This window comes from Hypanus sabinus (genome assembly GCF_030144855.1).
Source record: "Hypanus sabinus isolate sHypSab1 chromosome 24 unlocalized genomic scaffold, sHypSab1.hap1 SUPER_24_unloc_7, whole genome shotgun sequence".
Taxonomy (NCBI): domain Eukaryota; kingdom Metazoa; phylum Chordata; class Chondrichthyes; order Myliobatiformes; family Dasyatidae; genus Hypanus; species Hypanus sabinus.
The window spans coordinates 341,735-367,775 of NW_026778950.1; the positions used below are offsets into that span (position 1 = coordinate 341,735).

Sequence of the window (26,041 nt, forward strand, 5' to 3'; positions counted from 1 at the left end):
CCCTTGGGGCTGGTAGGAACTCCCCGGGGACGACCGTATACCAACTCGGCCAACGAGGCGTGCAGGTCGTCCTTGGGCGCTGTGCGGATGCCGAGTAGGACCCAGGGAAGCTCGTCCGCCCAGTTGGCTCCTCGCAGGCGGGCCACGAGGGCCGACTTCAGGTGACGGTGGAAATGCTCCACTAGCCCGTTCGACTGTGGGTGGTAGGCAGTGGTGTGGTGCAGCTGAGTCCCCAAAAGGCTGGCCATAGCTGACCACAGGCTGGAGGTGAACTGGGCGCCTCTGTCGGAGTTAATGTGGGCTGGTACACCAAAGCGAGATATCCAGGTGGCGATCAGGGCTCGGGCGCAGGATTCTGAGGTGGTGTCGGTGAGCGGGACCGTGACACTGGCAGGGGGCCCACGATATCCACATGAATGTGGTCGAAACGCCGGTGGGCGGGATGGAACTGCTGCGGTGGGGCTTTGGTGTGCCGCTGCACCTTGGCCGTCTGGCAGTGCATGCACGTTTTGGCCCATTCACTGACCTGTTTGCGGAGTCCGTGCCAAACGAACCTGCTGGAAACCATCCGGACAGTTGTCCGGATGGAGGGATGCGCCAAATTATGAATGGAGTCGAAAACGCAGCGCCGCCAGGCTGTCGGGATGACGGGGCGGGGCTGGCCGGTGGTGACGTCACAGAGTAGGGTCCTCTCACCCGGGCCCACGGGAAGGTCCTGGACCTGCAAACCGGAGACTGCGGTTCTGTAACTCGGAATCTCTTCATTCGCCTGCTGCGCCTCTGCCAGTGCCTCAAAGTCTACCCCTTGGGAAAGGGCATGAACGGTAGGGCGAGAGAGCGCATCCGCCACGACATTGTCCTTACCCGAGACATGCCGGACATCCGTCGTGTATTCAGAGATGTAGGACAGGTGGCGTTGCTGGCGGGACGACCAGGGGTCGGACGCTTTCGTAAACGCAAAGGTAAGCGGTTTGTGGTCCGTGAACGCGGTGAAGGGCTGACCTTCTAGGAAGTACCTGAAATGCTGGATTGCCAGGTAGAGCGCCAACAGTTCCCGATCGAAAGCATTGTATTTGAGCTCGGGTGGTTGCAGGTGTTTGCTGAAAAACGCCAGGGGTTGCCAGCGACCTGCGAAGAGTTGCTCCAGCACCCCACCGACTGCCGTGTTTGATGCGTCCACTGTGAGGGCGGTAGGGGTGTCCATTCTGGGATGTACTAGCATTGCGGCGTCCGCCAAAGCATCTTTCATTTGAACGAAAGCGGCGGCAGACTCCTCGTCCCAGGTAATGTCCTTGCTCGGACCCGACATCAGGGCGAACGGGGTGCATGATCCGGGCAGCTGAAGGGAGGAAGCGGCGGTAGAAATTGACCATACCTACGAATTCCTGAAGGCCTTTGATCGTGGTGGGTCGGGGGAAGAGGCGGACCGCATCTACCTTAGCGGGCAGAGGGGTTGCCCCGCCTTTAGTAATCCTGTGGCCCAGGAAGTCAATGGTATCGAGTCCGAACTGGCATTTGGCGGGGTTGATTGTAAGACCGTACTCACTCAGTCGGGCGCAGAGTTGACGGAGGTGGGACAGATGCTCCTGACGACTGCTGCTGGCTATGAGGATGTCATCCAAATAGATGAATGCCAAGTCCAGGTCCCGTCCCACCGCGTCCATTAACCGCTGGAACGTCTGTGCGGCATTCTTCAGGCCGAACGGCATGCGGAGGAACTCGAAAAGGCCAAACGGGGTGATGAGAGCCGTTTTGGGGACGTCGTCAGTATACATCGGGATTTGATGGTACCCTCGGACGAGGTCTACCTTGGAGAAGATCCGTGCGCCGTGCAGGTTTGCTGCAAAGTCCTGAATGTGCGGCACAGGGTAGCGGTCCAGTGTGGTAGCCTCGTTCAGCCTGCGGTAGTCGCCGCACGGTCTCCAGCCCCCTGTTGCTTTGGGCACCATGTGCAGGGGGGAGGCCCATGGGCTGTCGGACCGCCGGATGATCCCCAATTCCTCCATCCTCTGGAACTCCTTCACCAGTCGGAGCTTGTCCGGGGGAAGCCGCCGAGCGCGGGCATGGAGGGGTGGTCCCTGGGTCGGGATGTGGTGCTGTACGCCGTGCCTGGGCATGGCCGCTGTGAACTGCGGTGCCAGAACCGATGGGAAATCCGCCAGGACCCTGGTGAAGTCGTTGTTGGACAGCGTGATGGAGCCGAGCTGAGGGGCTGGCAACTGGGCTGCACCCAGGGAGAACGTCTGAAAGGTCTCGGCGTGTACCAGTCTCTTCCTGGGCAGGTCGACCAGTAGGCTGTGAGCCCGCAAAAAATCCGCACCCAGAAGCGGTTGAGCTACGGCGGCCAGTGTGAAGTCCCACGTGAACTGGCTGGAGCTGAACTGTAGCTGCACCTGACGGGTGCCATAGGTCCTTACTGTGCTGCCATTCACAGCCCTCAGAGGAGGACCCGGTGCCCTGCTGCGGGTGTCGTAACTCGTCGGAGGTAAAACGCTGATCTCAGCCCCAGTATCGACCAAAAACCGGCGTCCCGACCTTCTATCCCACACATACAGGAGGCTATCCCGATGGCCAGCCGCCGTAGCCATCAGCGGCGGCTGGCCCTGGCGTTTCCTGGGAACTTGCAGGGCGGGCGACAACGGCGGGCTTCTGCGCCCCACCGCTGGTGGTAGAAGCACCAGTGTTCATTGGGCCGCAGGTTGGCGGGCTCTGCGGCCGGGCCTGGACTGGTTTGCTGCTGGGAGCGTGGCTGGGAGATCTGTGCGATCTCCTTTTTGGCGTTCCACAGCAAGTCCGCCCGGGCTGCCACCTTCCGGGGGTCACTGAAATCCGCGTCGGACAACAGCAGGCGTATGTCCTCGGGCAGCTGCTCCAGGAATGCCTGCTCAAACATGAGGCAGGGTGTGTGTCCGTCGGCGAGAGACAACATCTCATTCATTAAAGCCGATGGAGGTCTGTCGCTAAGCCATCCAGGTGCAGTAAACGGGCAGCCCGCTCGCGCCGTGAGAGTCCGAAAGTCCTGAGGAGCAGGGCTTTGAATTCCGTGTACTTGCCATCTGCCGGGGGCGACTGTACTAACTCCGCGACCTGGGCCGCTGTGTCCTGGTCGAGGGAGCTCACCACGTAGTAGTAGCGGGTGTCTTCTGAGGTGATCCGGCGAACGTGGAATTGGGCTTCGGCTTGCTAGAACCATAGGTTCGGTCGCTGTGTCCAGAAACCCGGCAGTTTCAACGAAACCGCATGAACAGAGGCGGCGTCGGTCATTTCTGGTCCAAAAATCGTTTGGACCGTCGGGGTCACCAATTGTAGCGGTGTGCTACACGCAGCGCTAAAATTACGACACGGAGTCGGTAACTGCAGTCGAAGGAAAAAACTTTATTCGAAATCTTCAGCCTCACTTTTAAGCCTCCCTCAACCTGCCCCCCATGGCACAGAGGCTCCAAAGCTCTGTGCTCGCAAACCCCCGTAGGCTATCTAATTGTGAGTCAGTTCGGATTTGCCAGGAAATGGGTCGCCACAGGACGGTGTGGAAGGAGATTCACTCTGTCTGACCCCGGGAGTGTGTGATGGGACGGTGTGGAGGGAGATTCACTCAGTGTCTGACCCCGGGAGTGTGTGATGGGACAGTGTGGAGGGAGCTTCGCTCTCTGACCCCAGGAATGTGTGATGGGATGGTGTGGAGGGAGCTTCACTCTGTCTGACCCCAGGAGTGTGTGATGGGACGGTGTGGAGGGAGCTTCACTCTGTCTGACACCGGGAATGTGTGATGGGACGGTGTGGAGGGAGATTCACTCTGTGTCTGACCCTGGGTGTGTGTAATGGGACAGTGTGGAGGGAGCTTCACTCTGTGTCTGACCCTGGGAGTGTGTGATGGGACAGTGTGGATGGTGATTCATTCTGTGTCTGACCCCGGGAGTGTGTGATGGGATGGTGTGGAGGGAGATTCAGTCTGTGTCTGACCCTGGGAGTGTGTGTGGCAGGGTTGAAGTTCAGGAGGTCAGAGGAATTGCGGGTTAAGGTGTGAGGACTCGTGGGCAGGGCGGATGGAAGTGTTTCTTTATGGTCCTGTGATTTCACTCAATTCCCCCTCTCCTATTTGATTAACAGGAAGAGAGGCTACGCAGGGGAGATGATCTCCGTCTGCAGATGGCCATTGAGGAGAGTCAGAGGCAGACTGCACTTACCTCAACAAAAGAAAAGGTCAGTTCTCTCTGCTCCTCCCACTCTCCCATGGGCTGATTCCCCCTACTTTATCTCCCTCCCCTCGCTGCTGAACCGAAACCTCCCCTTTCCCTGGGTAGGGTTAGTCCAGTGCACAGCTTCCATCACCCTTGCACTACCTGTCGATCAGGAGTGAGGAGTCACGATACTCTGCTCCTCTGGGCATGTCTCCCTTCCCAAGCCCATACACCTCACACTGCTCCTATTTGATGGGTGGGGGAAAATAGACCCCCCAGCCCCTGCCTGCTCCTGCTCCATCCTGAAATCCCTTCCTTCTCTCTGGCACAGCATGCCACCCTTACCTCTGTCATCCTGGAAGGGATTAGAACTCTTGCCCACCCCCTCGCCCCATCCTCCCTTCCCCTCCCACCTTTCTTCTTTTCTTCTTCCACAGAACTCCCTGATGGACTTGACTGATGTCTTCACAGTCCCCCTGGCCCAACCTCAGGCCACTGACCCCTGGGGAGCACCCGTCTCGGAGCCGGTGCCACCTGGGATCCCCACCACTGACCCCTGGGGGTCTCAGCAGGCCAGCATTACTGCCACATGCGATCCATGGGGTGGCCCCCAACAAGCGCCCGGTCCTCCTCCTCCTCCTCAAGGGACCTCCCCGGATTCCTGGGACGTTCTGGGTGAGTACAATGCATCCAAACCTTTCTCCTGCTCTCGCTTATGGGATGGGAGAGAGTCCAAAGTCTCGTTGGTTCTGCAGCATTTGCACCATTCAGTACCAAAGCCTCCCGGCCTCCTCCAGGGTGTCGCCATATCGGATGATCCAGTTCATTACAAAGCCACAACAGCGGCTGTAGGAGTTTGAGGAGACTTGGTATGACACCAAAGACTCGAGCAAATTTCTACAAATGCATCATCACCATCTGGTAGGGAGGGGCCAATACACAGGACAGTAAGTGATAGATGCAGCCTGCTTCATTATGGGCACAACTATGAAGGACATCTTCGGGAGGCTAAGATTCCGAAAGGTGGGATGTACGACCTAGTACACTCATAGCCCATGGATCCTGAAGACCCAGAGTTTCTTTCTGTCTACCATCAGATTTCTGAACGGTTCATGAACCTGTCAACACTATCTCACTATTCCTCTTTTGCTGAATATTCTTGTAATGTGTAGTAATTTGTTGTTCTCAATGTACTGCTGCCACAAAACAACAGATCTGATGATGTGTGTAAGTACTAAGAAACCACGTTGTGTGCTGTCGATACCCTCCCAAAAATGCGTACTCTTAACCCGTCAATCTGCTCTGATGTGGCTGCACCCAGTCCTATCCCTCTTACACAGCCCCACCAACATCTCAGCCTGAAATCTCCAGTTTATTCCCCTCTGTGGATGCTGCTTCCAGCATTTTGAGTGTACGATTCTGGATTTCCAGAATCTCCTGTACTCAGTGCTCTGATTGCTGAAGGGTAGCGTGGCAAACACTTTCATTAGCCTCTCTACCTGTGGTGCCACTTTCAGGGAACCATGCCTCTGTACCCTCTGTTCTACAAGGGTTCCTGTCTACCCATGACTCCACCCGTGCCTGTACCCCTGGGTCCTGCTGTTCACTTTAAAACTCTGACTCACTAGATAGCAGTGTGTAAAGTAAGTATTACACACAATTTTCAAAGTTGATGAGATGGTGGGTGAGTAGAGCAGTCTCTTCATTTGACTATGGACGATTTATTATCCCTTGTAACCCCATTCTTCTGCCTTCTTCCCATAACCTTTGACACCCTGATTAATCAAGAACCTAACAACCTGTGCTTTAAATACCCCCCAGTGACTCAGAATTGGTTTAATTATGTTTCTTACATAATGAGAATGTTTTTATTTTGCAGAGAATGTATAAAATTGGAAGAATGCAAAAAAACAGAGGTTGTGTTCTGCACGGTAACTGAAAAGCTCCGGCACCCATAGCCTTTGTTGCTTTATGAAAGAACCACACAGTTTTCAGGCTATGTAGAAATTCCCTGCTCAGAGCAATGGTTGGTGCCTTGTCCACTAAAACAAAACTTAAAGCAACATACATGAATTGTTCTACATTTGAATGTGATGGTGTCCTGTGTTGTGTTCTACCTGTCCATAGATAAACTAAGAGAGACTCCACCCCGAATCCAGAGAAACGGCAGAGACAGACAGCTTGGCACCAACAGCGTTGCCAGTTAACAATGAACTTAACGGACATGCCAACCCCAGATTTTGCCTCGGGGCCTTCCCACGGCAGTGGAGTTTGAACTTATGCCAGCTCCAGATTTTGCCTCGGGGCCTTCCCAAGGCAGTGGAGTTTGAACTTGCCAACTCCAGATTTTTCCCAAGGCAGTGGAGTTTGAACTTATGCCAGCTCCAGATTTTTCCCAAGGCAGTGGAGTTTGAACTTATGCCAGCTCCAGATTTTTCCCAAGGCAGTGGAGTTTGAATTTATGCCAACTCCAGATTTTTCCCAAGGCAGTGGAGTTTGAACTTATGCCAACTCCAGGTTTTTCCCAAGGCAGTGGAGTTTGAACTTATGCCAACTCCAGGTTTTTCCCAAGGCAGTGGAGTTTGAACTTATGCCAACTCCAGGTTTTTCCCAAGGCAGTGGAGTTTGAACTTATGCCAACTCCAGATTTTTCCCAAGGCAGTGGAGTTTGAACTTATGCCAACTCCAGGTTTTTCCCAAGGCAGTGGAGTTTGAACTTATGCCAACTCCAGGTTTTTCCCAAGGCAGTGGAGTTTGAACTTATGCCAACTCCAGGTTTTTCCCAAGGCAGTGGAGTTTGAACTTATGCCAACTCCAGATTTTTCCCAAGGCAGTGGAGTTTGAACTTATGCCAACTCCAGATTTTGCCTCGGGGCTTTCCCAAGGCAGTGGAGTTTGAACTTATGCCAACTCCAGATTTTTCCCAAGGCAGTGGAGTTTGAACTTATGCCAGCTCCAGATTTTTCCCAAGGCAGTGGAGTTTGAACTTATGCCAGCTCCAGATTTTTCCCAAGGCAGTGGAGTTTGAACTTATGCCAGCTCCAGATTTTTCCCAAGGCAGTGGAGTTTGAACTTGCCAACTCCAGGTTTTTCCCAAGGCAGTGGAGTTTGAACTTGCCAACTCCAGGTTTTTCCCAAGGCAGTGGAGTTTGAACTTATGCCAGCTCCAGATTTTTCCCAAGGCAGTGGAGTTTGAACTTATGCCAGCTCCAGATTTTTCCCAAGGCAGTGGAGTTTGAACTTGCCAACTCCAGGTTTTTCCCAAGGCAGTGGAGTTTGAACTTATGCCAGCTCCAGATTTTTCCCAAGGCAGTGGAGTTTGAACTTGCCAACTCCAGATTTTTCCCAAGGCAGTGGAGTTTGAACTTATGCCAGCTCCAGATTTTTCCCAAGGCAGTGGAGTTTGAACTTGCCAACTCCAGATTTTTCCCAAGGCAGTGGAGTTTGAACTTATGCCAGCTCCAGGTTTTTCCCAAGGCAGTGGAGTTTGAACTTATGCCAACTCCAGATTTTGCCTCGGGGCCTTCCCAAGGCAGTGGAGTTTGAACTTATGCCAACTCCAGATTTTTCCCAAGGCAGTGGAGTTTGAGATCAGAGATTTTTTTCTCCAACCATGGCTGACAAGCCCCACAGTAGTGAAAACCAAAGGAAGCCAATGCCGAAAGCCCTGAACACTGCTAGAGGAGTTCAGTGATGCCCTAAATGTCAGTGATATACGTAGGTGCTGCCTGACTTGCTGTGTGGAATGTGTTGATGGCCTGTGCAACAACAGCTCAGGACAAGCCACCACACTACACTGTCAACTAGCAGAGCAAATATGAGGGATGTATGGATGTGAACTCTTCCTCCACTCTTACACATCCTGCCATTAACCCTGTATTCAGATTTGCCTTTCCAAAGTGTGTTGTCACTTCCCCAGCATCACAGAGCATCTAAACCACGCCAAGTTGTTATTGCGCCTATTCCCATCATAATCCTCCCATCTGTGTATTTCTCTAAAACACTGAAATGGAACCTGGTCGCTCCCCACTAATCCACGACCTCTAGCTGTAGTCTCACCCAACCAGAGGAGAGAAAGGCTGTACATTTTTTGTCTAGCTACAATGGACAATAGCCTGATGTATGCATGCTGGTTGTCCAGAATCAAGTCGTGAAATTTGTTGTTACATGGCAACAGTATATTGCAGTACTTAACTATATATATTCACTGTTTTTAATTAAAAAGCTAAATTAAATAGTACAAAAAGAGAGAGAAAAGGGAGTTCAGATATCTGCTGGCTGAGGGGAAGAAGCCGTTTGCCTCCAGGCTCTTTAAGGATGGATGCCACCTTTTTGCGGCATCGCTCCTTGAAGATGTCCTGGATACTATGGAACTGACTAATGCTCCAGTTTATTTTGATCCTATGGAGTAACTCCCATACAGCCAGATAAAATGCTCTCCATGGTACATTTGTAGAAATTTGCGAGTGTCTCTGGTGACACACCAAATCTCCACAAACTCCTAATAAAATGCAGCCGCTACTGTGCCTTTTTGTAATCGCATCGATATGTTGGTCCCAGGTTAGATCCTCGAAGATGTTGACACCCAGGAAGTTGATCCGCTGATCCCTCGATGAAGACTTGTGTGCTGACTTGTTTTACACTTTCTGAAATTTTTGGTCTTACTGGCATTGAGTGCAAGGTTGTTGCTGCAACTCCACACAACCAGCTGATGTCTCTTACTTCCTCATCACCATCTGAGTGGGGTAGCGTGGTGATTGTTAAATTGAAGTGGGTCTGATGCTGTGCTGATCTATACTGAAGATCCTCATTACTTCATAAAAGCTGCTGCTACCATGAGGCCCATGTTGCTTGGGTTACTGCATCGTAGCTGTCTACGTGGTAACACAAGCCACGGCAGTACAATGTGGAGAGCAAGATGTCGACCACGCAGCTGAGGAACAACAGAGACTGATAGAGTTGGCACCAGTGACAACGCAGGAGTTGCCAATCAGCATCGATCTCAACATAGGGACTCCAACTCTGGATTCCAGGTTAATCGCACTTTCCTACAGCACTCCAAGTGCACCCTCACAACATGTTGTACAACTGCAACATAACGTCCCAACTCGTGATGAAGGCCAGCGTGCCAAAGCTTCTTCCCTGCCCTGTCTGCCTGTGACTCCACTTTCAGGGAACCCGGTACCGGGTGACTGTTCTGCAACACTCCTAGCTGAGGCAGGTAGAAACATAGAAAATAGGTGCAGGAGTAGGCCCTCCAGCCCTTCGAGCCTGCACCACCATTCAGTATGATCATGGCTGATCATCAACTCAGAACCCTGTACCTGCTTTCTCTCCATACCCCTGATCCCTTTAGCCACAAGGGCCATATCTAACTTCCTCTTAAATATAGCCAATGAACCGGCCAAAAACTGTTTCCTGTGGCAGAGAATTCCACAGATTCCCCACTCTCTGTGTGAAGAAGTTTTTCCTCATTTCGGTCCTAAAAGGCTTCCCCTTAATCTTAAACTGTGACCCCTCGTTCTGGACTTACCCAACATCAGGAACAATCTTCCTGCATCTAGCCTTTAGAATTTTATACATTTCAAAAAGAAACCCCCTCAATCTTCTAAATTCCAGCGAGTATAAGCCCAGTCGATCCAGTCTTTCTTCATATGAAAGTCCTGCCATCCCAGGGATCAACCTGGTGAACCTTCTTTGTACTCCCTCTATGGCAAGAATGTCTTTCCTCAGATTAGGGGACCAAAACTGCACACAGTACACCGGGTGTGGCCTCACCAAGGCCTTGTACAACTGCAGAACCTCCCTGCTCCTGTACTCAAATCCTCTTGCTATGAATGCCAACATACCATTTGCCTTTTTCACTGCCTGCTGTACCTGCATGCCCACCTTCAATGACTGGTGTACAATGACACCCAGGTCTCGCTGCACCTCCCCTTTTCCTATTCGGCCACATTTAAAACGCATTTGGACAGGTTCACAGATAGGAAAGTTTAGAACAGGGATTCCCAACCTGAGGTTAATGGCAGGATTCCACGGCATAAAGAAGGTTGGGAATCCCTGGTTTTGAGGGATCTGGGGCAAACAGGCAGTGTATTCAGTTCAGAGCAGGTGTGCCTGTTTCTGTACTTTTGACTGAAGACAGATCAATAGAACACCCTAATAGGCCCTTTGCCCCACAACACTGAAGTAAACACCGTGTCCATCTTCCCCCCCCCCCCCCGCCCCCCCCCATCCATAGAGCCTCTATCATATCTACCTCCACCACCACCCCTGGCAACACACTTCAGCTACCCACCATAAAAAAAACTGCCCCTCTGCCCTGTGGAATTAGACATTCCCATCCTGGTATCGAGGCCATTTAGCACATCGAGTCAGATTTATTACCCCTCTCAGTCCCTTTCTTCCCATAACCTTTGACACCCTGACTAACCTCTGCTTTAAATAAACCCAATAACTTGGCCTGTAGAGTCGTCTCTGGCAACAGATTCCACAGGTTCACCATCCTCTAGTGAATTCTAAACACAAAGTTCTGCAGGTGCTGGAAATCCAGAGCAACGCACACAAAAATGCTGGAGAAACTCAGCAGGTCAGGCAGCATCTACTGAAAGGAATGAACAGTTGATATTTTGGACCAAGACCCTGGAACGAAAGAGGCGGATGCCAGAGGAAGGTTGGGGTGGGGGGAAGGGAAGGAGGACAAGTTGGAAGGTGATAGTTGCAGCCAGCTGAGTGGTAGGGAGGGGAGGAGCAAGATAAAGTAAGAAGCTGGGAGGTGGAAAAGGTAAAGGACTGGTAAAGGAAGAATCTGATGATAAAAGTGAGAAGGGCACGATGAGGTGAGAGGCTAGAGTGCGGAATAGAGGACAGAAGGGTAAAAGTCATACCCTAACAGGTGGCTGTGGACCAACCTGTCAGAATAGGGATTGGATTTAAATTCTATGGAGGAGAATGGTTCAGTCTTGTGAGCATCTTGCACTTGTCAGATTTAAACTCAATCTGCCATTTTTCTATCATATCTGTAACTGACAGTGACCTCTCTTGCTCCCCAGGTGTACCACCCTCGGCTGCCCCTCCCTCTGAGACCTGGGCCCCACTCCCTGCACCGGCCACTCTGCCCACCGGAGACCCCTGGGCCCCTATTCCGGCAGCCAGTCCCCCTGGCCATACCCAGGCACTGCAAGACCCCTGGGCACCCAGCAACTCGCCTCCATCCACGGTCCAGGGCACAGGTAGGGGAGGTAGTGAACAGGATGTGGGAGAGACTGGAGGGAGGGAGGGAATGAGGAAGTGAAGTGGGAGAATGGAAGGAAGCAAAATAGAGAAGGAGTAGGAAGGAGGGGGTTTTAAACCTTGGACTCACCCCCACCCCCGTTTTCTCACCAGGTCTTCCCCCTTCTGACCCCTTCCTGGCCTCCACCATCCAGGACGATTTCTCTGAGTTTGACTCTCTCCGGAGCAGTGCCATGAGAGTGGAGCCAACTGCAGGTAAGAATTACCCCCTTTCATCAACCCAACACCTCCATCCAAATTGCTCCCTACCCCTGTGGGGCTGCACCTACGGGTGGTGGGTGGGTGGGGAAAGAGGAGAAGGGTCACAACACACTGACAGTTTTGATCATCCCATCCATTTTACACGGTTGCGGGAGGCAAGGAAGGAAGGTGGGGGGGGGGGGGGGGGATATGACATGACACCCACTCACTGATGACATGTCCCCACCCACTAGGCGAAGCACAGCCGCAAGCCGAGACCAGCAGCCCGGACCTTTTGGACCTGTGCGGACTGGGCCCTGCCCTCCCTAGCACCCAGGGGGGCACCGTTCCACCCGTCACATGCAGGACCCCCGAGTCGTTTCTGGGACCCAACGCCGCCCTGGTTAACCTGGACACCCTGGTGTCCAAACCCACGCCTAGGGTCTCCAACCCTTTCCTGAACTCAGGTAGGAGGGGGCAGGAGGGAGGGGAGAGGGAGAGGGGACAATGAGGCAAAAAGTTTAGAATTTAACTTTAGGTGACATGGGGGCAAAATCGAGAAGGGTGATGGATACAGGAATGCACACAGCATATGGAATAAACTAGATAATCTTATAGCGTGGTTAGAGATTAGCAGGTTTGACATTGCTGAAAGAAGATCTTGGAAGCTTTATCCCTAAGGATACACACTGCATTGAAAGGACAGGCAAGTAGGCAGGGTGGTGTGACTCTGCTGGTAAAAAAAATGAAATAAAATAAAATCCTTAGAAAGAGATGGCATAGGATTGGAAGGTGAAGGTGATTTTTTTTGTGGATAGAACTGAAAAACTACAAGGGTAAAACAACCCTGATGGCAGTTGTATGCAAACCTCCAAACAGTAGCCAGGAAGTGGGCAACAAATTACAACAGGAGATAGAAAGTGCATGTAAAAAGGGCAATTTTATGATAGTCATGGGGGATTTCAATATGCAGGTAGATTGGGAAAATCAAGTTGGTGCTGAATCCCAAGATAAGAGTTTCTACACCTACAAAATGGCTTTTTAGAATTTGTAGAATGGCTTTTTGAAGAACACCTTGTGGTTGAGCACACTGCGAAAGGCAATTCTGGATTGGGTGTTTAATGAATCAGATTTGATTAGGAACCCTACGAGGCAGTGATTCCACCTACAGTTTGGGAAGGAAAAGATACGAGTATCAGTAATACAGGGAATTCCAGAGGCATGAGAGTGCAGTTGGCCAAGACTGATGGTATAGGTCACTAGCAGAGTTTCTAAGAACAAGTCAGAAGATACAGGATAGATGCATCCCAAAGAAGTATTCTAGAGAAAAGATGACACAGCCATGCCTGATAAGAAGCCAAAGCCAACCTAACAGCCAGAGAGAGGGCATATTAGAGCAAAGATTAAAGGAAGTTAGAGGATTGGGAAGCTTTTAACAGAAGACAACTAAAAAAGCTATAGAGGGAAAAAGATGAAATCTGAAAGTAAGCTAGGCAATAATATCAAAGAAAGTTTCTTTCAGATGTATAGAGTTAAGAGTAATAGGAGTGGATATTGAACTGGGGGGGGGGGGGGGAGAAGTGAGTGAACTTGCCATTACTAAGGAAAAGAAGGTGCTTGGGAAACTGAAAGGTCTTAAGGTAGATAAATCAAGTGGACCAAATGGAATACACTCAGGATTCTGAAAGGTAGATGAAGTGATTGTGCAGGTATTAGTAGTGATCTTTCAATAATCTGCAGTTTCTGGAATGGTTTTGGGGGTCTGGAAAAATTATTCTACCATGAATAGAAGATTGGCTGACTGGCAGGAAGCAAAAGTGAGAATAAAGGGAGTCTTTTCTCCCTGTGTTCCACAGGGGTCAGTGTGGAATCGCTTCCTTTCACATTGCAAGTTAATGATTTGTGGCCAAGTTTGCAGATGGTATGAAGATAGATGGAGGGGCAGGTAGTATTGAGGAAGCAGAGAGACTGCAGAGGGACTTGGACAGATTAGGAGAATGGACAAAAAGTGGCAGATGGACATTGACATTAGGAAGGAAACGGTGATGAGTAGACTGATGGGACCAAAGGCTGACAAATCCCCAGGTCCAGATGGTCTGCATCCTCAGGTACTAAAGGAGGTGACTCTGGAAATTGCGGATGCATTGGTAATCATTTTCCAATGTTCCTTAGATTCAGGATCAGTTCCTGAGGATTGGAGAATGGCTGTTATCCCACTTTTTAAGAAAGGAGGGAGGGAGAAAACAGAGAACTATCGACCTGTCATCCTAACATCAGTAGTGGGGAAGATGCTAGAGTCCATTATTAAAGATGAAATAGTGGCATTTCTAGATAGCAGTGATAGGATTGGGCTGAGCCAGCATGGATTTACCAAGGGCAAATCATGCTTGACTAATCTATTGGAGTTTTTCGAGGATGTAACCAGGAAGTTAGACAAGGGAGATCCAGTGGATGTTGTGTACCTCGATTTTCAGAAGGCATTTGATAAGGTTCCACATAGGAGATTGGTGGGTAAAGTCAGAGCTCATGGCATGGGGGGGAAGAGATACTGACATGGATAGAAAACTTGGTTGGCAGATAGAAAGCAAAGGGTAGCGGTGAATGGGTGTTTCTCGGAATGGCAGGTGGTGACTAGTGGGTTGCCACAGGGCTCGGTATTGGGACCACAGCTGTTTACGATTTACATCAACGATGAAGGCATTGAGAATAACATCAGCAAGTTTGCTGATCATACTAAGGTGATGAGGATGTTAGGAGAATTCAGGGTGACTTGGATAGGCTGGGTGAGTGGGCAGATACTTGGCAGATGATGTTTAATGTGAATAAGTGTTAGGTTATCCACTTTGGGAGTAAGAACAGGAAGGCAGATTATTATCTGAGCAGTGTAGAGTTAGGTAAGGGAGAAATACAAAGAGATCTAGGAGTCCTTGTTCATTGGTCACTGAAGGTGAATGAGCAAGTGCAGCAGGCAGTGAAGAAGGCTAATGGAATGTTGGCCTTTATTACAAAGGGAATTGAGTACAAGAGCAAGGAAATCCTTTTGCATTTGTACAGAGCCCTGGTGAGACCACACCCTGGAGTATTGTGTAGTTTTGGTCTCCTGGCTATAGAGGAAGTGCAGCGTAGATTCACGAGGTTAATTCCTGGGATGTCAGGACTGTCTTACGCAGAGAGGTTAGAGAGACTGGGCTTGTACACGCTGGAATTAAGGAGATTGAGAGGGGATCTGATTGCAACATATAAGATTATTAAGGGATTGGACAAGATAGTGGCGGGAAATATGTTCCTGATGCTGGGAGAGTCCAGTACCAGAGGGCATGGTTTGAGAATAAGGGGTAGGTCATTTAGGACAGAGTTAAGGAAAAACTTCTTCTCCCAGAGAGTTGTGGGGGTCTGGAATGCACTGCCTCGGAAGACAGTGGAGGCCAACTCTCTGGGTGCTTTCAAGAAGGAGCTAGATAGGTATCTTATGGATAGAGGAATCCAGGGATATGGGGACAAGGCAGGAACCGGGTATTGATTGTAGATGATCAGCCATGATCTCAAATTGGCCGTACAGGCTCGAAGGGCTGAATGGAATACAGTGTCAGGAAATGTATGTCTTGCACTTTGGGAGTATGAATAATAGTCTAAGACTATTTTCTAAATGGAGAGGAAATTCAAAACTCTTAAGTGCAGAGGGTCTTGGGTGTCCTTGTGCAGGTTTCCCTAAAGGTTAACTTACAGGCCGAGTTGGTGGTGAGGAAGGGTTTAAAGGATATGAAAATTTTTTTTCCAGGACTAAAAGCCCATGAGGAGTGTTTGGGACACTACTCGCTGGATTTTAGAATGAGGAGAGATCTCATTACTAAGAAGGTGAAAGGGCTGAAGGTAGATTAATCACCTGGACCAAAGGTCCAGGATTCTGAAAAAGGTGGCTGAAGAGACTGAGGAGGCATTAGTAATGATCTTTCAAAAATTACTAGATTCTGGATTGTTCCTGAGGATTGGAAAACTGCAAATATCATTCTTCTCTTTAAAAAGGGAGGGAGGCAGGCAGAAGAAAGGAAATTATAGGCGATTTAGTGTGACGTCAGTGATTGGGAAGATGTTGATGAGGAGCATAGTTTCTTTAAGGGGACAATTCTGTTGGAATTCTTTGAGGCAGTAACAAGGAGAATCAGTTGTTTACTTGGCTTTTTAAGGAGGCCTTTGACAAGGTGCCACAAACAAGGCTGCTTAACAAGAGTCCATTGTACTATCGGAAAGATTCTAGCATGGGTAGAGCAGTGGCTGATTGGCATGAGCAAAGAGTGTAAATAAAGGGAGCCTTTTCTAGTTGGCTGCTGGTAACTAGTGGTTTTCCAAGGGGGTCTGTGTTGGGACTGATTCTTTTTGTTATATGTCAGCAATATAGAAGATGCTTTGTGGCCAGGTTTGTGGTTAATACAAGATAGTGGAGGAGCAAGGAATCTGCAGAAGGACTTAGATTGGGGAAAATGGCAGATGGTAGGGAACCATGTGATAGGGGGTTGGGTGGGAAGGGTAAAGAAATGCTGTATCTAACAACTTGTTTTTCTGTCTCTATCTTCCCCCTCTCTCCCACCCTACAGGAGGTCCCAGCAACGCCTCCACCACCAACCCCTTTGGTTCGACAGCCGCTGCTACCCCTGCTATGACGCTGAACCAGCTGAGAGCCAGCCCTGTCCCCACCCCCACGCTGGGCTCCCAGAACGGCTTCGGGCACCCCCCAGCCGGGACCACCAACCCTTTCCTCCTATAACTGGCACCCACCCCCCCCCAATCCGGGACCGGGGGTGAAAGATTGCAGGAGGTTTTATGGGGATCAATCTCTGTACCCAGTTATGGCCTCCTCTGGTGGGTTCCCCCATCTCTCATGCCCCTTCTAATCTATGAGGATCTTTCCCACAGCCCTCCCAGACGGGGTGATGGTGCTGGAAGCTCTGAGTTGGACCCACAATGGGATTAAACATGTTAAAAGAACTTCCCATTCTCTCTGCCCCGCACGGGTTAACACCCCCTCCAACCTCCCTCTCCCTGCAGTCTCACCTTTCATTCCACCCACCTCCCTCATGAGGAAGTGAAGACTCTATATGGAGAGTATTTTATTGTGACGGGTGAGAACAGACAAATTACACTGATTGCCGATCTCACCATCTTCCACAGCACAGCTGTCTCCCCTTCCCTCTCATGGAGTTGACTGGCGGCAGGGAACATGTGTTGGAGGGCAACTAGCAGCTGGACAAGGGTCAGAGGGCAAGATTGAAAAGGGACCCAGTGTGTTTAATCACCAGCCATCCCTTCCTCAACTGTGGGTGTGACAGAGCAAGGCCCACCCACTAGCACCCACCAGTGGTGATGGCACACCATTGCAACATGCTATTTACATGGAAAAACCCAGAGGGTAGGGAGCCATGTCTGCGTGGCACCTAGGTGTAAGATTTCATGTCTATCTAATCATGCGCGTGGATGAGGGGGGGGGGGGGGGTGAGATCCTTCGGTCGAGAGATTCCAGCAGGGAGGAGTTCGGTGATCACCATTCCTTTTCTAGAACAATGAAAAACTTGTCTGTGGTAAATCCAGTGATGTAAAAGGAAATAGAATTAATTAAATCAGAATCTATATATAAATATAAATATATATATATATCTACACAATGTGTGTGTGTCATGCCATGGGTTACAGGGAGCGTAGGGGGTTTCTCATTATAACAGGCTGTGAACATCTCCCCCAACTTCCTGGGCACTCACTGTTTTCACATATGGGGAAGATGAGAGACACCTTTATCTCTCTCACACACAATCGCGCAGGCTCCTCACTGACAAACAAGGAAAGTTCAAACAGATTGTTGATTTTATTATGAATCAGTAAAAACAGAAAATGCACCTTCGCACACCCCTCTGCCTCGCTCTGTGCCAACCCCCCCCCCACCCCCCGGCCATTTCAACTGCTCCCACCCCGCCTCTTCTCATTCTCCCACGACCCCTTGCCAGCTGAGGGTGTACAGGTTATTGTGGGGAGGAACATGTCTCTCTGGGGGAGGAGAGAGGGGTGAAGAAAAGCTAACACCTCAATCTCAGAACTGCTGCCAACCACAAACTCCTCCACATCCCCAGCTTTGCCTCTGGGTTTCTACCCCTCAGCTCCCTCCTTTCCTTCCCATTTCCCGACCTGGAACGAATCACAGACAGTTGGGGGGGGGGGGGGCACTGGGAGAACCTCAGCTGCCTGCTACACACAGAAGATCCCCCCACCCTCCTCTACCCCCACAAAATGGCTTACAAAATAGATGGAGAGAGAGAAGGGGGGGTGGAGAGGGAGACAATCATGGGGGGTGTATTAACAGAAGCAGGATGGAGATCCTTACAAAAATGACAGACTGTGACTCGAGCCAGTAACGGAGGGGAGAGGTCAGGGATCTACCAAAAATCGCGGCGATGGTAGCAATCGGGCTCGCAGTATTTGGTCACCACCACTCTGTTGGCGAACTTGCGGCCAGCCAGGCCCTGCATGGCTTTCTGGCAGTCCAGGATCGAGACAAACTCCACGAAGATCTGCAGGTAGAAGGGAGATACATTCAGGAGAGATCAGATCAGGATATTCCGCTTTTCCCACCTCTCCATTCCAGAATCCAGCACCATGGTCTCCGCAGAATGGGAAAGGATTAAAACTGCGGAATGATGAGTCACCTGTCAGTTAACACTGGAGATGACTGTTAAGGATATGATTTCAGAAAACCAAAGACTAGCTAGGGACACGTCCACATGGTTTGGCAAACAGATCAGGTATTATTAACCCAAAGAGTGTTTGATGGCCCTGGAGTTTAGAAGAATGAGGAGGGATCTCGTTGAAACCTATTGAATATTAAAAGGCCTAGATAGAGTGGATGTTTCCTATAGTGGGGGAGTCTAGAATCAGAAAGCACAACCTCAGAATAGGTGCATGTCCATTTAGAAAAGAGATGGAGAAGAATTTCTTTAAACAGAGGGTGGTGAATCGGTGGAATTCATTGCCACAAATTGCTGTGAAGGCCAAGTCATTGGGTATATTTAAGGTGGAGGTTCTTGATTAGTCAGGGCACCATGGGGAGAAGGCAGGAGAATGGGGCTGAGAGGGATAATAATCAGCTATGATGGAATGGTGGAACAGACAGAGTAATTCCACTATTTCTTATGGAAGATTTGAGAGGCAATCATTGAACAAAAACATCCACACCAAGGCAGGCAATGAGCAAATGGAGGGGCCATGGGGTGGAGACCCTGAGGGAATGCAGTGGAGGGGGAACCCAGGCAGTGCAGACTCACCTTGCCACAGCCTGGCACCTCGAGGCCATCAATGGGCCGGGGGATCTCGATAGACTTGACCACACCATACTTGCTGCACTCCTCGCGGACATCCTCCACGATCTCCTCGTACTCCTCATCGTCAATGAGCTCCTCGGGCGTGATCATGTTCATGAGACACAGGACCTCGGTGGGCATGCCCGCCATCTGTACCTGCGTCGACACCAGCCCCGGCACTTGGAGGGTGACTGGAGTCTGGTTTATTGTGTTCTGGGAGGTAGGAGGGGGTGGGGGGAGGGAATGGAGGGTGGGGGAGGTGGGAAAGAGGACAAAAAGGCAGGTGTGGGTGGGGAAGAGAAGAAGCAAGTGAGAAAAGTTAGTGTTTTCCGAATTTAAGCATCCCAAAGGACCATCTCCACACCTCACCACTGGCACAGTTAGCATAATTTTATTACTGCAGCTGCGCCAACAACACTGTAAGGAGTTATACATTCTCATCGTGATGATGTGGGCCCCCCCCCAACACACAGGTCAAAGGCATATGGGGGTCAGTAGTCATTGGTTTTGTGTGTAATGGGCAGAACAGGCTTGTTCAGAGTTCAAAGTCAGTACAGTTCCAGTTAGTGCAACAGTATTACAACTTGGGGTGGAGTTAATTCCGTTGACCTCAGTAAGGAGTCTATATGTTAAGGCTATTGTTAAATAGGTGCCTTCTCACCCCATTGGCAAAGCAGCCAGCATAATCAAAGACTCCCCAACCAACAAGGACATTTCCTCTCTCCCCCCACCCCCCCCGCCTCCATCAGCAAGAAGATACAAAAGCCTGAAAGCACGTCCCACCAGGCTCGAGGACAGCTTCTACCCCGCTGCTATCAGACTATTGAACGGTCCCCCAGTACGATAAGACAGCTTCTACCCCGCTGTTATCAGACTATTGAACGGTCCCCCACTACAATAAGACAGCTTCTACCCCGCTGTTATCAGACTATTGAACGGTCCCCCAGTACGATAAGACAGCTTCTACCCTGCTGTTATCAGACTATTGAACGGTCCCCCAGTACGATAAGACAGCTTCTACCCCGCTGTTATCAGACTATTGAACGGTCCCCCACTACGATAAGACAGCTTCTACCCCGCTGTTATCAGACTATTGAACGGTCCCCCACTACGATAAGACAGCTTCTACCCTGCTGTTATCAGACTATTGAACGGTCCCCCAGTACGATAAGACAGCTTCTACCCCGCTGTTATCAGACTATTGAACTGTCCCCCAGTACGATAAGACAGCTTCTACCCCGCTGTTATCAGACTATTGAACGGTCCCCCAGTACGATAAGACGGACTCTTGACCTCACGATCTACCTCGTCGTGACCCTTGCACCTTGTTGTCTGCCTGTAGTGCCCTTTCTCTGTAACCGTAACACTTTATTCTGCTTTCTGTTATTTTAACTTGTTCTACCTTAGTGCACTGTGTAATGATCTGATCTGAATGAACAGTATGCAAGACAAGATTTTCACTGTATCACCAAGTCCATAATAGCTGAACAAGTAGGCAGGTGGTAAAGAAGGCTTGTCTTCATCGGTCGGGCTGATGAGTACGAGAGTCGGGAAGTCGCCTTCCAGATGCATAAAGCTGGTCAGGAGTATTGTGTACAGTCCTGGTCTCTCCATTACAGGAAGGGTGTGTGTGCGGGGTGGGAGCTTCGGAGAGGCTGCACAAGAGTTTCACCAGGATGCTGCCTGGATTAGAGGGCAGGAGGTGGACAAATTTGGATTGTTTTCTGTGGAGCGGTGCAGACTGAGGGGGGGATCTCATTGAAACTTATTGAACGTTGAAAGGCCTTGATAGAGTGGATGTGGAGAGGATGTTTCCTATCGTGGGGGAGTCTAGGACCAGAGGACGCAGATAGAGTGGATGTGGAGAGGATGTTTCCTATGGTGGGGGAGTCTAGGACCAGAGGACAGAGAGAGAGTGGATGTGGAGAGGATGTTTCCTATGGTGGGGGAGTCTAGGACCAGAGGACACAGATAGAGTGGATGTGGAGAGGATGTTTCTATTGTGGGGGAGTCTAGGACCAGAGGACACAGATAGAGTGGATGTGGAGAGGATGTTTCTATTGTGGGGGAGTCTAGGACCAGAGGACACAGATAGAGTGGATGTGGAGAGGATGTTTCCTATGGTGGGGGAGTCTAGGACCAGAGGGGCACAGCCTCGAGGGCTGTCCATTTAGAAAGGAGGTGAGTTGGAATTTCTTTAGCCAGGGAATGGTGATTCTTGATTAGTCAGGGCATGAGGAGATGCGTGGAGGAGGCAGGAGATTAAGGCTGAGAGGGAACTGGATCCGCTATTAAAAAAATGGCGGAGCAGACGTGATGGGCCAAATAGCCTATCTCTGCTTCTATATCAGTGAGGCCTGACAAGAGTTTCGAACTGGAAAGGGACGATACCAGAGGGCACAGTCTCAGAATACAGGGTGTCTCTTCAGAACAAAGATGAGGGGCAAAGTGCCTCAACCACCACCTCTAGCAGCTCATTCCATAGACCCACCACTCCTCTCCCCTCAAACCTGTGCCCTCTGGTTCTTGATTGCCCAACCCTAGGGAAAAGACTGCATTCACCCTATCTGTGCCCCTCGTGGTTTTATACACCTTTGTAAAGTCCCAACTTGCCCAGCCTCTGTCGGTAACACTGCCACTCTAGTCTTGACAACATCCTCTCAAATCTCCTCTGCAGCCTTTCCTGCTCAATGGTATCTTTCTGACAGCAGAATAGCCAGAACTGAGCACCATACTCCACAAGTTCAGCCTCAATATACATCAACTCCTGTACTTACTACCTGATTCATGAAGGCCAGCATGCCAAACGCCTTCTTCACCATCCTGTGTACCCGTGACTCATGCAGAACATAAAACATAGACCAGTACAGCAAAGTACAGGCCCTTTGGCCCACAATGTAATGCGGACAATTTAAGCTACTCTAAAATTAATCTGTTCTTTCCCTCCCACATATCAACCTGCCTCTACGACCACCCCTGGCAGGAAGTTCCATGCATCCACACTCTGTGTATAAAACATCCCTGTATACTTTCCTCCAATCACACAGTGATGCCCTTGGTACTGGAACATAGAAGAGTACAGCACAGCAACAGACCATTTGGCCCACAATCATCTACAGAGCAGATCAACAACACCCAAACACTAATCCATCTTAGCTACACCATCTCCATGTCCCTCCGTCTTCCTTACATCCATGTGCCTATCCAAACTAATCCTAAAACCTGCCAATGTATTTGCCTCTACCATACCAGCAGCACATTCCAGGCATCCACTACTCTCAGTGAAGAACGCACCCCTCACCCCCTTCAGTGCATTAGACTCCGTGAAACTGAGATACTCTCTGTCCACTCTGTGCCTCTCATAATCTTGCAAACCTCTATCGGATCAACCCTCAGCCTCCGCTGCTCCAGAGAAAACAACTCAAGTTTGTCCAGCCTCTCGTGACAGCACGTGCCCTCTAAACCAGGCAGCATCCTGGTAAACCTCTTCTGCCCCCTCTCCAAACCCTACGGTGGGGTGACCGGAACTGTGTGCAATTCTGGCCTAACCAGAGCTTTATAAAGTTGCAACATAACCTCCGGACTTTCAAACTCAGTGCCTCCACTAATAAAAGCAAGCATGGCAAGCCTTCCTGACCACCGTATCGACCGGTGCAGCCACGTCACGGAGCTTTGCTCTTGGATCCCAAGATCCCTCTGCTCAGCAACACTGTTAGGGATCCTGTCTCCTTGCATTTGCCCTGCCAAGGTGCAACACTTCACATTTACCTGGGTTAAGCAACGTCTGCCATTTCTCTGCCCCTATCTGCAACTGATCTACTGTTTGCCAGTCTTCTACACAAGTTGAATTGACTTTATTTTTTACATCCTTCACCTACGTGAGTAAAAATCTTTGTTACGTCTCCGTCTGAATGTGCAATCGTAGTCATTTATAATAATTTATAGTAAATAGAACAGTCAATGTAATATAGAGTACACTCAAAACAGCATGAATTAATCAGTCTGATGGCCTGGTGGGAGAAGCTGTCCTGGAGCCTGTCGGTCCCGGCTTTTATGCTGCGGTACCGCTTCCCAGATGGTAGCGGCTGGAATAGGTTGTGCTTGGGGTGACTCAGGTCCCCAATGATCCTTCACACTTGTCCTTGTAAATGTCCTGAATCATGGAAAGTTCACAACTACAGATGCGCTGGGCTGTCCACACCACTCTGCAGAGTCCTGTCATTGAGGGAGGTACAGTTCCCATACCAGGCAGTGATTGTGCCCCTGTAGAAAGTTCTTGGGATTTGGGGGCCCATACCAAGCTTCCTCAGCCGTCTGTTTTGAGCCTTTTTCACCACACAGCTGGTGTGTACAGACCACGAGGTCCTCGGTGATGTGGATGCCGAGGAACTTGAAGCTGTTTCCCCTCTCAACCCAGATCCACTGATGTCAATAGGGGTTAACCCATGTCCATTCCTCCTGTAATCCACAACCAGCGACACTGAGGGAGAGGACCTTGGGGAACAGATCCTCTCTGTCCACTCTCAAGATCTTGTAAACCTCCATCAGATCTCCCCTCAGATCTGACAATCCCAAGAAAAACGCAGCCTGACACGATAGCTTCCACCCTATAAACCAGGCAGCATCCTGGTAAACATCTTCTGCCCCCTCTCCAAAGCCCCAACATCCTTCCTACAGAGGGGTGATCAGCACTGTACGCAATACTCCAGATGTGGCCTAACCAGAGTTTTATAAAGTTGCAGCGTAACCTCCTGACTTTTGACCTCAATGCCCTGACCAATAAAAGCAGGCATTCCTTAAGCCTTCTTAACCACCCTATCGACCTGTGTATCCACGTCACGGAGCTATAAACTTCAATCCCAAGATGTCTGCTCAGCAACACTTAAGGATCCTGCCCTTAACAGATGCCGTCTCCTTACATTTGCCCTACCAAGGTGCAACACTTCACATCTACTTGGGTTAAACTCCACCTGCCATTTCTCTGCCCCTATCTGCAACTGATCTATATTGCTTTGGCATTCTTCTACACTATCCACAACTCCAGCAACTTTGACATCATCCACAACTGACCCATCTGCATTTTCATTTGGGTCATTTATAAACATCACGAACAGCCGAGGACCCGGCACAGATCCCTGCGGAACACCACTCATTACAGACGTCCAGTCCCTTCAACCACTACCCTCTTACTCTACAACTGATGTGAGACTCTCCAGCACTCCTCCTACCTGCACCATGTCCATATCCCCGGCACAGATCCCTGCAGAACACCACTCATTACAGACGTCCAGTCCCTTCAACCACTACCCTCTTACTCTACAACTGATGTGAGACTCTCCAGTCTACAGTTTTCAGGATTTTTCCTTGCTCCCTTCTTAAATAAAGGCACAACATTAACCACTCGACAGTCCTCCGAGACAGGAAGATACTGGTCAAGGGCCCAGCAATCTAGTCTCTTGCCTCCTTCAATAACCTGGGGTAAATCCCATCAGGTCCTGGGAACTTATCAACCATAATACTCATTAGGAGGTCAAACACTTACTCTCCCTTGACTGCTGAACACCCTAAAAGTACTTAACACACTCAGCACTGACCTCTTGGTTCTCCATATCCTTGGTAAATATTGAATTGTACTTTATTCACAGAATTGGTATTAGAATTGGAATATCATTGCCACATGTACCGAGATAATGAAAATCTTGTCTTGCATACAGATCAGATCATTACACAGTGCATCGAGGTAGAACAAGGGAAAACAGTAACAGAATGCAGAATGAAGTGTTTCAGTTACAGAGAAAGGGCAGGCAGACAATAAGGTGCAAGGGTCACGACAAGGTAGACTGAGGGCGAGAATCATCTTTTGGTACTAGTTTTTCATTGTCCCTGTGGACACATGAACTCGGTTCAAGACTAATCTCGGGGTTGTATACTGTGTACATACTTTAATAATAAATGTATCTTGACCTCATGCAAATGACAATAAACGGTTTTGAAATGCAACACAGACAATCTTGATTTATGCTGCCATGACGCAGGCGCTCAAAGAAACCACAGATTACAGCTTCACTCGGTAGTACGTTAGATGATGTTACCAAACATTGAGAGGACATGAAAATAAAAGCAAGGCTGTAATGCTGAGGCTTCATAAGGCGCTAGTCAGACCACATTTGAAGTACTGGGAGCAGTTTTGGGTCCCTTATTTCAGTAAGGATGTACTGGCATTGGAGAGAGTCCAGAGGACGTGCATGAAAATGATTCCAGGAATCAAAGGCTTAATGTACGAACAGTGTTTGATGGCTCCAGGCCTGTACTCACTGGAGTTTAGAAGACCTATCAAATATTAAAGTCCTCAATACAGTGGAAATGGAGCGGATGTTTCCTACAGTGGGGGAGTCTAGGACTGGAGTGTACACCCTCAGAATTTGAGGGCCACAGTAGTGTAGTGGATAGCACAATGCTCTTACAACTTCCGGGGTTCCAGTGTCTGGAGTTCAATTCTGGAGCTGTTCTGTAAGGAGCCCCACGGAATGTGTGGGGTTTTCCCGGTGCTCCGGTTTCCTCCCACAGTCCCATAGGTAGGTTAACTGGTTACGTTAGTGTTGCTGGGGTGGGGTGGCTTGGCTCCAAGGGTTCACACAGTGCTGTACATCTAAATATTGAAATGCCTGGATAGAGTGCATGTGGAGAGGAAAATCCCTGTGGTGGTGGGGAAGTCCAAGACCAAAGGACACAGCCTCTATTTAGAGATATCTGTTTAGAAGAGAGATGAGGGGAAATTTCTACACCTGCAGAGCAGCACAACCGCTCAGTGCCAATACCGTAATGAGCTGACCACTGTGATTGAATGCAACACCAAGTAATATTGCAAGTTTAACAGGACATTAGCTACACAAAGTTGCTACAGTGAAGGGCCTGCTTGTGGGTGGGCTCTGTGACACTTTTAGTGGGGGGACAGTGGTCAAATTATGGGAGTGTTTCACAGCAAAATGCTGGAGGAACTCAGCAGGTCAGGCAGCATCCATGAAAATGGATGAACAGTCGATGGTGTGA

General features: G+C 49.8%; 2 protein-coding genes across 8 annotated transcripts in view; one reads left to right on the forward strand and one right to left on the reverse strand.

Annotated features, from left to right (window-relative positions):
- epn1a (epsin 1a) overlaps positions 1 to 17,882 on the forward strand; it is a 104,301-nt gene extending 86,419 nt beyond the window's left edge. For 3 of the 5 annotated variants that reach the window (XM_059957657.1, XM_059957656.1, XM_059957658.1), the window contains 6 exons: positions 4,108 to 4,200; positions 4,616 to 4,853; positions 11,231 to 11,410; positions 11,565 to 11,666; positions 11,906 to 12,118; positions 16,244 to 17,882. In XM_059957657.1, coding sequence (XP_059813640.1) covers positions 4,108 to 4,200; positions 4,616 to 4,853; positions 11,231 to 11,410; positions 11,565 to 11,666; positions 11,906 to 12,118; positions 16,244 to 16,413 — 996 coding nt within the window. In that variant the 3' untranslated portion in view covers positions 16,414 to 17,882. The remainder of the gene's footprint in view (positions 1 to 4,107; positions 4,201 to 4,615; positions 4,854 to 11,230; positions 11,411 to 11,564; positions 11,667 to 11,905; positions 12,119 to 16,243) is intronic. The other 2 variants (XM_059957660.1, XM_059957659.1) reach the window with 2 other exon arrangements.
- The window catches only part of LOC132385529 (splicing factor U2AF 65 kDa subunit-like), a 48,954-nt gene continuing 40,518 nt past the window's right edge, over positions 17,606 to 26,041 (reverse strand). For 2 of the 3 annotated variants that reach the window (XM_059957654.1, XM_059957653.1), the window contains exons 10-11: positions 18,956 to 19,204; positions 17,607 to 18,205 (exon numbers count right to left, since the gene is read on the reverse strand). In XM_059957654.1, coding sequence (XP_059813637.1) covers positions 18,071 to 18,205; positions 18,956 to 19,204 — 384 coding nt within the window. In that variant the 3' untranslated portion in view covers positions 17,607 to 18,070. Of the gene's footprint in view, positions 18,206 to 18,955; positions 19,205 to 26,041 lie in introns of all 3 variants that reach the window. The other variant, XM_059957655.1, reaches the window with a different exon arrangement.